The sequence below is a fragment of the Mastigoproctus giganteus genome, chromosome 12, assembly GCF_048544385.1.
Source record: "Mastigoproctus giganteus isolate SK-2022 chromosome 12, ASM4854438v1, whole genome shotgun sequence".
NCBI lineage: Eukaryota > Metazoa > Arthropoda > Arachnida > Uropygi > Thelyphonidae > Mastigoproctus > Mastigoproctus giganteus.
Genome location: NC_143586.1, coordinates 135,738,018 through 135,751,999, shown reverse-complemented (window position 1 = coordinate 135,751,999; position 13,982 = coordinate 135,738,018). Strand labels below are relative to the sequence as shown.

General features: G+C 37.5%; 1 protein-coding gene across 2 annotated transcripts in view; it reads right to left on the bottom strand.

Moving 5' to 3' along the window:
- The window catches only part of LOC150077445 (chromatin remodeling regulator CECR2-like), a 285,275-nt gene that overhangs the window by 173,139 nt on the left and 98,154 nt on the right, over nt 1-13,982 (bottom strand). For both annotated transcript variants that reach the window (XM_090386312.1, XM_090386313.1), the window contains exon 5: nt 11,801-11,928. In XM_090386312.1, the coding sequence (XP_090242438.1) occupies nt 11,801-11,928 (128 nt within the window). The remainder of the gene's footprint in view (nt 1-11,800; nt 11,929-13,982) is intronic.

Here is a 13,982-nt window from a genome sequence, read left to right as displayed (position 1 = left end):
GTGGGACTGTTAGTAATCCTAGGTATAACCTGCATGCACAAACACATGGTGGGTGACCACCCAGGTGTGAACCAACAAAGCAGGAGTCGAGGTGTGGCGTCCACACAACAGGGAGGAATGTCGCCCCTCTACGTTACCAGGCAGTACTAGGTGGTAGATGACTCTCATCAACCGGTGCAATACCACCACTTGGCTTATTGTAGGTTTGAAGTGGTGGAACCCAAGTTTAGTCTCTAGATCTAAGTTCTGGTCAACCATTCCCCATCTCTTCCATCATGCAGTATAATTGAAGACTGTGACGTTATGATGAACATCGTGACGAGATGAAATATTCCTTACATTTCGAGGGTACAGCTCTAAAGCAGTGTTCGCAGGCCGGCCACTAGTTAGTACACCGTACCGAACCTATTGGTAACTCTCTAGGAGGCTTCCGGATCAGCTGGTGTATAATCTTACTACCTCTACTTTGCCAGACAGTGACTGGAGGGAATCCGAATAGTGTGTATGCGGGGAGCATTGTCGAGGCCACGTTATGTCAAACATCTGGGTATATTTTTACCATGTCTACACCATATGCAAAAATTTCATTACTTCATACAGCATGTCCCACCCACATTTTCTTACTATTGAATACAACATGAATTGTCAAACTAATAGAGCAAGCTTATCTGCGAAAAGATCTAAACTTCCCAAACACTTCCTAATTCATTTCACAATTATACGTGGTCTCAATTCTAATATCAACGATGTCCATTTCCACTTGCAGACTCCCAAACCCATGTACTTTTTCTGACAGAATCTCAGTTATTGGTTGATTCAACTACTGCTCATCTCAGATGCCCAAATTATTCGCTGTATGATTCCTTTCGCCTCAAAGGTGTACTTGTGCTTATGTCCGTTCTGATATTCCCTGTCAGAGACTTGGCAATTTTGAATCTAATCTCTTTGATCTTCTCTGTCTTAAAATCTCTCTACCTCATTGTGTCAAATTCATCTGTTGGCTCTACCGTTATCCCAACTCCACTAATTACTTGGAGCTCTTTGACTTCCTCTCTTTGCAACTTGACATTTTCCAGTCCAACTTTCCTAACAGTGAGGTAATTTTCCTTGGTGATTTTAGTGTTCATAACTCCAGCTGCCTTCCATTTTCTAGTCACACCGACCAAGCTGGTCGAGATGCTGAGGCTTTTGCAATTACTAATGACCGTGCACAGATTGTTCATTTATCTACAAGAATACCGGATAATCCTAACCATACAGCCAACACGCTTGATCTTTTTCTCACAAACGCGAAGTGAGAAGTCCTTTAGGCACTTCAGATCACAACTAAGTGATTGTCTCTTCTCCAATGGAGCCTTTATCTCATGGTTATTCCCAACCTAGTGTTGTTTAGCTTTACAAGAATGCAAAATTGGATGACCTGCGACATTTCTTTTCTTCTTTTCCTTGGTCGGATTACTGTTTCAAAACTTCTGATGTCAACGCCTGCTCAGATCTTGTCAGTGAAATTATTCCTGCAGGAATGGAATCCTTTATCCCACACTCCACTTTAAAATCTTGTCCTCTATCTAAACCTTGGTTTTCCAATAAATGTGCTAAGGCTGTTCAAGAGAAGAATGTTGCATATCGTAATTGGCTTGTATCTAATTCTTCAATTTCATTTTCTACCTACACCAAAGCTCGCAACAATTGCAAAGCAGTTATGAATCAGTCCAAACTAGAGTTTGAACAGGCTAAGAGTAGAAAACTTGCTTATTGCCCTAATGGTAGCCGAGCATTCTGGTCTCTTGCCAAAGCTATTGGCCGCAACTTTTGCTCATCTCTGCTCCCACCTCTGTCCAAAGCAGATGGGTCTGTTGTCACTTCAGCCAAGGATAAAGCTGACCTGCTGGCATCCCATTTTTCTTCCAACTCATGTATTAATGATCTTGGTAAAACACCTCCCGCCATTCCCAACACGTTCCATTCAATGCCTCCTGTGGTCTTCCGTTAAAAGGATGTCAGAAGGATTTTGATGAATCTTGATGCTAAGAAAGCTCCAGGTCCCGATGGTATTTCTCCACTTGTTCTCAAAACCTGTGCTCCTGAACTTACTCCTTTTCTTTGCCGTTTTTTTCACTTTCTTATTCCAAAGGTGTTTTTCCTTCTGCTTGGAAATTTGCTCATATCCAGCCAGTTCTTAAAAGGGTGACAAATCCCTCCCATCCAATTATCATCCCATTGCAGTTACTTCTACTCTTTCTAAAGTAATGGAGAAATCAATTAACCGCCAACTTTTAACTACCTAGAAACCTTCTGTCTGATCAATGATCGGAATTATGGATTCCGTCAGTGTCGATCCACTGGTGATATTCTGGCTTATGTTACCCATTTATGGACTAATTCAATTGAAAAGTTTGGTGAAACACAAATAGTTGCTGTTGACATCTCAAAAACTTTCAATCGTGTTTGGCATCAAGGTCTTCTAAACAAGCTTCCCTCTTATGGTTTGCCAACTGTTTTTTGTAATTGGTTATCCAGTTTTCTCTCTGATTGCTCACTGAGGGTGATGGTAGATGGCTCTCTGTCTTCTAACTTCTCCTCTAATGCCAGTGTCCCCCAAGGTTCAGTTCTTTCCCCAACTCTTTTTCTCTTGTATATTAATGACCTTCTTCCATTGACTGGAAATCCTATCCATAGTTTTGCCGATGATAACATGTTGCATTCCACTTTCTATTTTGAGAAACCTTGCCCTGCTCGATCAGTTTCAACTTCTCAAAAATCTGCTGCCAATTCCTTAAATGCCGGTCTTCAGGTATTTCTCCAGTGGGGCAAAGACAACTTAGTTTATTTCAATCCTTCTAAAACTGGAATCTTGTCTTATATCTCGCAAAAAGGATTCTTCTGCTGCTTTGCTTATCTTTGGTGACACTGCTTTCCAGGCAAAATGATATATCTCTTTTGAGGATTACCCTGACTTCTAATCTCTCTTGGCACAAGCACATTACAAATATTGCTTCCTCTGTATCTAAAAAATTTGGTTTTCTCTTTTGCTCTGAGCGTTACTTTTCTTCCAAACAGCTGTTCACTCTGTACAAATCGCAAATCCGCCCTACCATGGAATATTGTTCCCACATCTGGGGTGGTGCTGCCAAAACCTCTCTAAGGCTTCTTGATTCCATTCAGAAGATGGCAGTTATGTTAATTAATGATTCATCTCTAACAGAATCTCTCCACTCACTATCTCATCGACATACTGTTTCTGCTGCATTCCTTTTCTACATTTAAACCTCCTTTAAGCATTCCATTCCCTGGGCCTAAGCCCATCCATGGTTAATGTCTTAAAGGGAATAATGTTTCAGAGTCTTATAGAATTCAATTTATGAACTAAAATACGATAACGCAACAAAACATAATATAAACATCCAATTAATCCAAATTGTTGTGCCACTTAGCCTCTCGTAAGAAAAATCTATTTTGACGTATCTATAGATCTTAATGAGGAAAGTTACCATCCCTTCCTCGGGGAGGTAGGCTTCTACTATCTAGCATACTTCTTTTAATGAAAAAATTTTCCACATATTTATTGAAATATGCAAACATTCTTTTATCTGCGAACATGATATGAAAGGTCTCCTTCTCTAAAGTTCCCAAGGACAAACTAAGTTCCATTCTATACTGGGTATAATTTACACAGTGCAACATTATATGTTCTGAAGTCTCATTTTGCCCGCAGCTACATAAGCCATCCTCTCTCAACCCAAGCTGAAATAATCTCAGAGAGAGCCCATGACCAGTCAATAAAAAGGTGACATGCAATCCAAATTGCAGCCACACTTTACTTTTATTTACTATATCTACTTTAGGTAGAAACTGATACGTCTGACGACCCTTGTCAGAACTATCCCATTGTATTTGCCACATCTGCATTATTTCTTGAGTTATCCTGATCTTTTCTAATTTAATATCAAATTTAGTATAGATTTTATTCACATCAGGACATGAAGATATTCCAAAGTATGTTTTCCTTATATTTCTTTTTGTGAAATATAATAATCCAGATAAAAGGACATTATACTGGGCAGGGACTCTCCCAGAGATAACCTGCAAAGCCTCTGTCGAGACCGTTCGACACGCTCTAGTAATCGCAAGCAAAGCAAATCTTTGAGCTTGCAATAGATATTTTTGAATTATCTTAATTGGTACCCTATGTACCCAAGCTCCAGAGGCATATGTGACTATAGGGATAAAAAGACATTCGTATAATAAATTTACTACTCTTCCTTTAATTCCCCAGTCAACTTTTATTACCCTCCAGAGCTTAGCATAGAGAGTACTTATTTTTTCTTTTAAATAACGAACGTGTTCAGTAAAAAATAAACGTTCTTCAATTTTCAAGCCTAAATATTTAGTTGCTTTTACGTATCGAATGGCATCGCCCAGAAGCTTCACAACAGGGTGACGATTTTGGCTTAACCGGCCTTTCAGTAACATCTGGACCGTTTTTTCTTTTGAAATTTCCAACTTATACTTCTTGGTCCAGCATGCAAGATCATTAAGCACTTCACTTGCTCTATCTTCAATCTGTGATCTCGCATTACCTTCTATCAATAGGACCAGGTCATCTGCGTATGCAATTTTTATAACTCCAGGAACATTCACATTTAAAAATTCATTAAAGACGATGTTCCAGGCAAAGGGGCCAATCACCGAGCCTTGTGGACATCCCCTAGACATATCCTTAACAATTTGAGTATACTTAGTTTTAATTACAATTTGTCTATCAGAAAAGTAACTCTTAAATACATCATACAACTTATTTGAATACTGTGTCTGCCTAATTCTATACATTACTCCTTTCCACCACAGTCGGTTGAATGCACCCTTAAAATCGATAAACACACCTAGTACATATCTATTCCCATTGCCCTCTACACATCTAACCAATTCATGCGCAGCATCTTCTGTTGAAAAATTCTTCTTAAAGCCATACTGGTTTGTAGACATCAAACCTCTGATTTCATAATTAACCATTAATCTATTTATAATCAGGCGTTCATACACTTTTGCTAACACAGATAACAGGGCAATTGGACGATAAGCACCGGCTTCATTTAACAAACGATCTACACTTTTAATTAACAATTTTACATGTGCAATCTTCCAACATGTAGGGAAAACTCCATCATCAAGACACTTATTATACATATTTACATACATCATAGGACATATCTTATAAGTTCTTTTCATAATTTCCACTTCAATTTTATCCAGGCCCGGTGATTTTCCACTCTTTGCCCGGTTCACCGCTTCTTCAACTTCAATAATAGAAAATTCCACTTCAATTTCATTAGAATTATAATCCACACATCCATTTAACATTTGCAACTGTGTAAAATCCAAATTTTGACTATCTTCAGGAAAAAGACCTTCCACAATCATATCCACAGATTCTCCCCAAGTCCAGGTTTCCTCGTTACCATGCCCAATCGTATACGTAATTTCTGAGAGACTTGCTTTGTTATTAATAACTTTAAAAATAGAATTCCAGGGATCCCTGGATCCTTGCTCACCCACAAATTCCTTTTCTACAGATACTTCCATGGGCACTGTTCTTCTGAATTGGCTTCTATAATTCCTGGTCTCTTTCAAAACGGTCTGAACACGTGCAGCCACCAGCCAACATCCATTTACTGTCCCACTTCGAACTCACAGAATCAACTTTTCATCCTCCTCGTTTATTCATTCAACTGCCGTTTTCTGGAACAACCTTTCTTCATAAATATTTCCTGAAAATTACAGTCTGCAGAAATTTAAGTCCAATGTCAACAAATATATTCTTTCATCTTTTCAACCTCCAACCCAAGCACGGCACTAAGTACTATAGGTTCTAACACCTCTTGTGTTTGGGGTTTACATAAAAAAAAAACATAAAGATGGAGGTTTGTTCCAGCAATCACCATATGCTGGCTAAGGGCAAACTTCCACACATCTATCCCACAATTGTCTTTCTTCAATTTGAATTTATGCCCTCTCAGGCAAATACTCTGAGTAAGAGGAAGAATCCCATCAGCATTGTCCATGCTCAAACTATTCAAGGCTTTATACACCTCAATCAGATCACCTCGCAGGTGCCTAGTCTCCAGACACTGTAATTTGGAAAACTTAAGCCTTTCTTCATAAGAGCAACCCTTTGTTCCATTCACTAATCTTGTTGCCCTTCTCTGCACTTGCTACAGCAGCTCAGACAAGGTAGCTAAGCTATCCAAGCCATTTTTAATTGTAAACAATTGAGTAAGGTTCTGATCTGTAAATGATAAAAACAAAAGTTAATGTTTGAGGTAAAACAGATGTCGCAACACTTATCACTGGATAATAACCTCACTTTCGTAGATAAAATAAGCGTTTCACAAGCGGATCCCATTTCATCTCAAAGCATAGTGAAAAGTCTGCTATTTAAGCTTCTACTTTTAATAAAGTTGATCACACTTACTGCATCTTTCAAAACTTCGTGGAAATCAGTTTGCATTTCCTTCGCTACTAATACTTCCCTATGTATAATGCAATGATTAAAAACTACATTTGGAATAATTTTCTTTACTTTGTTAGAAATGGTTATTGTTCATCCTGATGGAGGTGGCATCTTACGGACAATCTTCGAGGTTCGTTGCTAAGCAACAATGAGCCAATGAAGCAGTTGAAGTTCTTACTTGTTCGGGATAAGAAGCCATTTTTTTTGTATCCCCTTTTCGATAGATCATTATCTTTTATCTGTGTAGCCTAATTTAAAGTTATTAATAATACATTATTAAAACTAACATAGTTTACCTTTTAAAACCTTATTTTCTCCTGTTAATTCAGCCGCACCATCAGTACAAATCGCAACAAAGTTGTTCCATGTTAGATTATTTGTTTGAAAGAAAATATTTATAACATCAAAAATCTTCTGGTCATCATTCTTCTTTCAAAAGCTTTGCAAAATAGAAAATCCTCCAAATTATCTCCCTCCAGTATCCAACATATACAATAAGTTGAGCAAGGTTTGAAATATCTGTGGATTCATCTATCTGTATTGCCAAAATTGTACTTTCTCTCAATCGATTTAATAAATTTAATTTTACGTTGTCCAATAACTGTAATATGCCTCAAGACTGTCTCTGGACAGAGGAATGGTTTTTAAATTGTTGCTGTACTTTTCTCCATGCATAATTGAAATAATTTTTATTGCAGCAAGGAGAATGCACCGAATTACAAAGTAGAATAAAGCTTGCATGTAACACACTCGCTATGTATATTTACTGCTACTGCACATTCGCATCTCTGGCATTTAGGCAATACGATACAAGCAATTTGAGAATTTGTGCTGTAGGAAGCACAAATTAAGAGCTAAAGGATTACTGTAAGGGATTAATTGAGTTACTTCTCAGTACTACTTAGCATTTGAGTAGTACTGAAGTATTAATACATACTGAGAAGTCGCACTAGTCAGCTGCTTTTTGTGTACTAGCCAGTGAGCAAATTAAGCCAGAAGGGTTCATTCGTATCTCAGACTTAGTTTGAGTAGCAAGGTCTCTACACCTACATTATTGAAAAAGTAATTTTAACAACAGGTTTTTAGCTTTTATGCATACAAAAAATAAATTTAAAAATTTCTGCGACCCCTTTAATTTATCCCACGACCCCTCTGGGGGTTGCGCCCCACAGTTTGCGCACCACTGGACTAAGAGACTGAAACAAGACTCTATGGCTATGAAGATGGACAGAAAACATTCAAGAAAGAGAAGATTTTTTTTTTTTTTTTTTTTTTTTGATTTGGTAGTTGTTGGCGCATCGGCTTCTGTGGCCATATTGCACCTCCCAAGGTTTTTGCAGTACTTTGATCCAAGCCCGAGGCGGGAATCGAACCCGCGACCTTTGGGTTGCCGGGCAGGTACTTTACCCACTCGGCTAGCCCGGTCGGCAGAAAGAGAAGCAAGATTGGAAATGAAAAGACAGGCGAAACACCGTAGGACTAATCAAATAGAAGTACCGGATGCAAATAATCAACAAGCTGTAATTAATGTGGAAGAGCATGACATAGGAAATATGTGTTACAACTGCGAGTATTGCAATGCAAGATATTGGGGACATGAGTTAAACACATCGAATAAATACACTAAATGCTGTGATGATGGAAAGGTTTCGCTTGATCCACTGTCTGAGATACTACTCTATTATGAGAGCTGCTTACAGGGAATAGACGTGAAGCAAATAACTACAGAGAACATATACAAGAGTATAACTCAGCAATGGCGTTTGCATCAATGGGTGCAGAGATTAAATCACAGCCTTGAAATTGTCCATACTGCTTTAGAATACACGGCCAGATTTACCATTTGGTCTCACTGCTATATCCAAACGAGGCAAATAAGCCAGGATATGGACAACTTTATATTTTTGATTCTGCTGAAGCAACAACAAAATGGCTTGAAAAACAATCAAACTAAGGGTGTATGGCCAAAGTAATGCAACAATTGGACAAGATGCTACAATAAGTTAACCCATTTGCTGAGTCATATAAACAAATGCATCAAATAATCCAGGCCAATCCAACAATGAATGTGTGCTTGACATTTATAGAAGATGCGGACTTAGATAAGAGACAATATAATGCACCTACATCCAAAACAGAGGTTGCTGCAATATTTGTTGGAGAAGATAGGGAAACACCTGCAAATAGCAACATATGCATACATCCCACAGGTGACTGCTGTAGAATTATATCACAGCTAAACAAGAATGGTGAAGATTGAAGGATCTAGATTAAACTATTTACGCCATAATCAGAAAGATGGCATATGTTACACCGAGTACAACTAGTCTTATGAAACTGTATAAATATAATATGCCTTAACAACATTGTTAGGATTCCATGGCTGAAATAACAACAAAGTTTAATTTTTATTCCACTGCTTCTTCAAAACAGCAGTCAATTCATTAACTAACTGTAAGCACGTTTGCCAGGCCTGAAGATCGTTTGTTTGTTTGTTATTTGGTTTTTAGGAGCATTAGCAACTAAGGCCATATTGCTCCGGGATATGCGGTGGTCATTCCCTGACGTTTCCGCATTTTCCGTATTTGGTGGTGACGGGCTTGAACCCAGGTCTAATCAAGAAGCGTGTGCTACACACTGCTGCTCCTTCCCACCTGGGCTACGGAGGCACCTGGCCTGAAGATCATGTTCCAGTTCATCTCAAAAGGCATTCAAATGCACTGAAGGTTAGTTCTCTGAGAATTCTAATGAACAGGCTTATTCCAGCCTAAAAACAGCCATTGGATCAGAAAAGGGTGTACCATGATTTGTGATTCAACAACTTCCAATCTTCCAGGACCCAATTATGATGGACTCTGCATCAAATAAGTTGATGTTATTTGTGTGCTCTGATGTTTGGTTTGTGTGCTGCAGCTCTTCAATAAAACCTGATACTACAAACCGATGCTAGTCCCCATATATTATCTTTGTACTAATATCAGTTTCTTTCGCGCCACAAAACTCCTAGTTGGCAGAATTCAGTAATATCTGACAGGATCTACATACTGCACTTTTGGGCATTTTCTGGTCTCTTTCTGCCAATTTCTATGAATTATTCAAATGTTTCTCAGCTATAGTAGCACTATAACATTTCTCACTGTGATTATATCAGCCAATGTTAGGATTTGGCATGAATGAACCAACACCTGCCAACCTTGTGGATGGTGGGTATGGTTCATTCTTCCTAAATCCCAGTGGTGTATGTAATACTTTTGGCAATATACTGTATGTAAACATCCTTTACTGCTGACAAAGTGGAAGCACAATATCTTGATACATACTTGCCAGAGGGTTTACATCAGGATAACATCAAGTGTACTTTATGTTATCAAGGAGACAACCAAACCAATAGGGAAGAGTGCATAGTCAAAGCAGAAACTAACTCAAAAGATCCTCACAGTCTAATACTGTCCATTTGTTTGAGACATTGAAGAGCTTCAGGTCCAAATCTATTTGATATTTGTTATAGAGTATAACAGCATAATTTATTAATGTTGAATCAAATTTGCTGATCCTGAATAAAGCACACTGAACAATGGGTGATACCTTGATAGACTTAATATCCTCCAGAAGATAATTACTGGAGAATTATGTCCCTTAGAGATAATTCTCCAGCCACAAGGTACATGGAACTAAATGGCCTTGCAGTTCCAATACATTGGAATGGATGCAGATCTTGACCAATTCAGAGTGGATTTTGTCATATAAGACCAGATGCATATAAAATGAAGTAAGAATGCAAATGGGAAAATATTTCAGAATGGGCTTGGCAATATACCAAAAAAGTATAATAAACAAAGATACACAACTTAGAGCACTGAGCAAAAAAACAAAACAAAACAAAAAAAAAAAAAAAAAACAGTAGTTCTGAATCTAACAGTACTTCTAACAACTTGATATGGTGTGAACGTAGATACGAATAATGGGAAAATCCATGAAGTGAATATGAAATGCCAATAGGACAAATAGTAGACAGTTTTGGAGGGGTTTATTTGAATGTGATAGAGAACAAAAAATCTTGTGCCATGTCAAAATGGACACTTGTGTTAGCCTCGACATCAGGAAGAGGTAACGGCAGGAAGATATTAAAGGCATAACATTGAAACTATGGGTAACTATGCAAGAAGTATAAGACAGCAGAGAAGAATATCTCAAGAGAGCTCCAGCTCCACCTTGAGATAGATCTTGGTTGGTCCAAAGCAAAGAGAATTATTATGAATTAAAAAATTGAAGTTCTACCAAGGAGCAGCTCTTTGATTAAATAAGGAAGTAGCCTGGAAAAAAAAAAAAAAAAAAAGGACAAATAGTGACCAGGTCAAATGCAGTTATGCTGCCCAGCAAAGAACACCGAAGTTGATATTTATTCTGCTGCTATGTTGCTTATGCATCGGAGATTAAGTGAAGTAGGCATATTTCATTCAACCTCATTTAAAGAGGAAAAAATCAAAATGGATCTAAAGTTCCCTCTGGATTAATCAGATTTGAACACTAAGGAACCACACACACACACACACACACACACACACACACACACACACACACACACACACACACACACACACACACACACACACACACACACACACACCTTTACTTGTTCCCTCTAACACTTTTTCAGAGGGAACCAGTTCCATAGCAAGAACCTAGGTGTATAAAGTCAACTAAGATATACAATATAAAGAAAAGCTACAATTTTAAGAAAGAAGTTCAAGATGCCATTAGGCTTTAAGACAGAATAGTCAGAGGAACTGATTAAGAGTTTGAAGCATGAAAAAGAGAATGCCAAATTAGATAGATGCTGGTGGGAAGTCACCAAAAACGAAATCACTAAGTAGGGGAAAAGATGATCAAAATCTGATTACTAGACTAGGACTCAAGATGAGTGTCTGGTTATCCAAACAGACTTTTTAGGAAAATCCTCTGATCACATCTAGAGTTGTTATAGACATTGCTGGAGAGGGCTTGAGATTTAGTTATGTTAAACTGCAATCTGTCTATAGGCATAGGACCTCAGAGCAATTCTTTCTGCATTTCCAGTGGACCTTTTGTTCATCTCTAAAAATTTCCAAGATAGCAGGATTACACAATGGTTTGTTATGAACTGAGAGATTTTAGATAAATACTTCATTCATTATTAAAATATGAGATCCAAACAATTTTGTTATATGCATACAGGATATATAACTGAATATATAAGTTTATTCATAAATTTATAGAAATTACTGAAAGGTAGTGGAAAGAATAAATCACCTCTGTATTTTTCGTGGAGTACACCGAGGTCCTTCCTTGTATAGTCTAACTCCAAAAAAGTACCAATATGTATAACCCTCTCTGTCTTCTCCAATGGGATTAATGCGTAGCCTATCACTATCAAGGCCCTACAATAAAAAAATAAAAAAAAACTGTTTATTAAATGAAAAAAATCAGACATTTATTTATCAGGAATAAATGTTTTCCTTTTATGTCACTTTATATTTATGTTTACTCAACATTTATAATCATATTTTTTGCTATTATAAAAACATAACTCAAAACAGTCCTGAAAAAGAGCAAATTTTTAAATATAAACAAAAAAAAATTGGTGGCGATTTCTTAACCCTTTCACAAGCATCTAAAACTTGTAAAACATTATTTCAGTGCATGATGTCATCCTTTATCTGTTTCTAATTAACAATAGAAAGTTTTAATGTGGGGTAACGAGAAATAGCCTTGTAAATCATCAGATTGCACCTGTTAACCTTAGCTATCTGATTTGGTAAATCTTGACTGGTCCAAAGTGCAAAGAGAAAAAATTAAGATGTTCATACACTTTTTCTTATTATTCATTTATGTATAAATATTTGACTTTTGATTTTTTGACAATAATTGTGGTCTTCTAACACTGGACAAAAAAGAAAAAAAAAAAAAAACCAAAATAAGAACAAAGAAAAGATTTTATTGACATTTTATAGACTAGCAGACCACAGCACTAAAATATTTTCAAATATCTCAGTGAAAAATGCATAATTCGGTGCATGAATTGTATGCAGTTAACTATTATTCAGATTGTTTAGGGATTGTTTTCTCCACTTGTGGAAGCAACTGTCGCGGGATGGCAAGAGAAGAGACTGCATTATCCGTTTCTTCATATATTTTGCAATAAAGATGCATTTTCCAATTTTCCTCTAACTCACGTAGCCTGATGATCAATAGGTTTATTTGTTTTGAGTTGATTTCTGTAGTGGATGGCTCACTCTGGATCAAACAGGTATGGCCAAATAGGAGCAGAAGGGAGACTGGATTTCTGCTGCCGAAGTCAATAAGAGCTTGTTCTCTGAATGAATAATGGCAGTTTAGGAGCTTCAATACATAAACTATGAACTGCAGATGTTCTGAACTCACAGAGCAATCCTGAGTGCATTATGTTGAATTGGATCAATCTACCTTAGTGCACTTTCCCTAGCAGAATTATATACAGGAATATCATGATAAAGATGGAATCTAATTAGAAACAGATAAAAATGAAAGTGGGTGACATGACGTGCACCCCATGCAATGGCAGAGATTACTTGGAGCATGTTCATTTTCTTTAAACAGGTTGTTTGTACACATTTAATGTGCTCTAAAAAATTAAGCTTGCTGTCAAGAATTAAACCCATAAATTGAATGCTGTTAGTTAGAGTTACTACAGACCCTCCTCACTCTGTAATTCAGGATCAGGATGTATTTTCCGCCTACTATGGAAATGTATGGTGACTTTGTTTGGGCAATTGGTAGCCATTATTATTCATCCGTAGAAGCTCGAGTTGTTTGGTTTTTAGGCGCATTAGCAACTAAGGCCATGTTGCTCCGGGGATATGCGGTGGTCATTCCCTGACCTTTCCGCATCCTCCGTATTTGGCAGTCACGGGCTCGATCCCCGGTCTAATCAAGAAGCATGTGCTATGCACTGCTGCTCCTGCCCACCCAGCTACGGAAGCACCTCCGTAGAAGCAGTTTATTCAATGATGAAATTGTCACTCTACAGAAGGCATGTTCTTAGAATGGCACAAATAGGTCATCCTCACAGAGGCACATATGCACCGTACTTGGAATATTGCTTATGTAGTTTACAGGAGTCCCCCACTTAGCACACTTTAACTGGGGGCCATGAAAACAGAGTGCTAAGTGAATCTGTGCTAAGCCGGGAGTGATTTATCTATAGAATAATATGCACATAATTTCAACTGGTTGGCATGACTAGTGTTTCTGGTCAATTTTAAGATAACATTTCACTATATCACAGTATTAAATATATTTTAAAAGTTTTAAATATAAACTTTTAAAATATACATATATTAGGTGGCAAAATGTAAGTACAGTATATGTTCAATAAAATGCAAGAAAGCTTACTTTAAAATTGCAGCACCTTATATGCATACTATAATTACATAAACAGCTTAGCTTATGACAC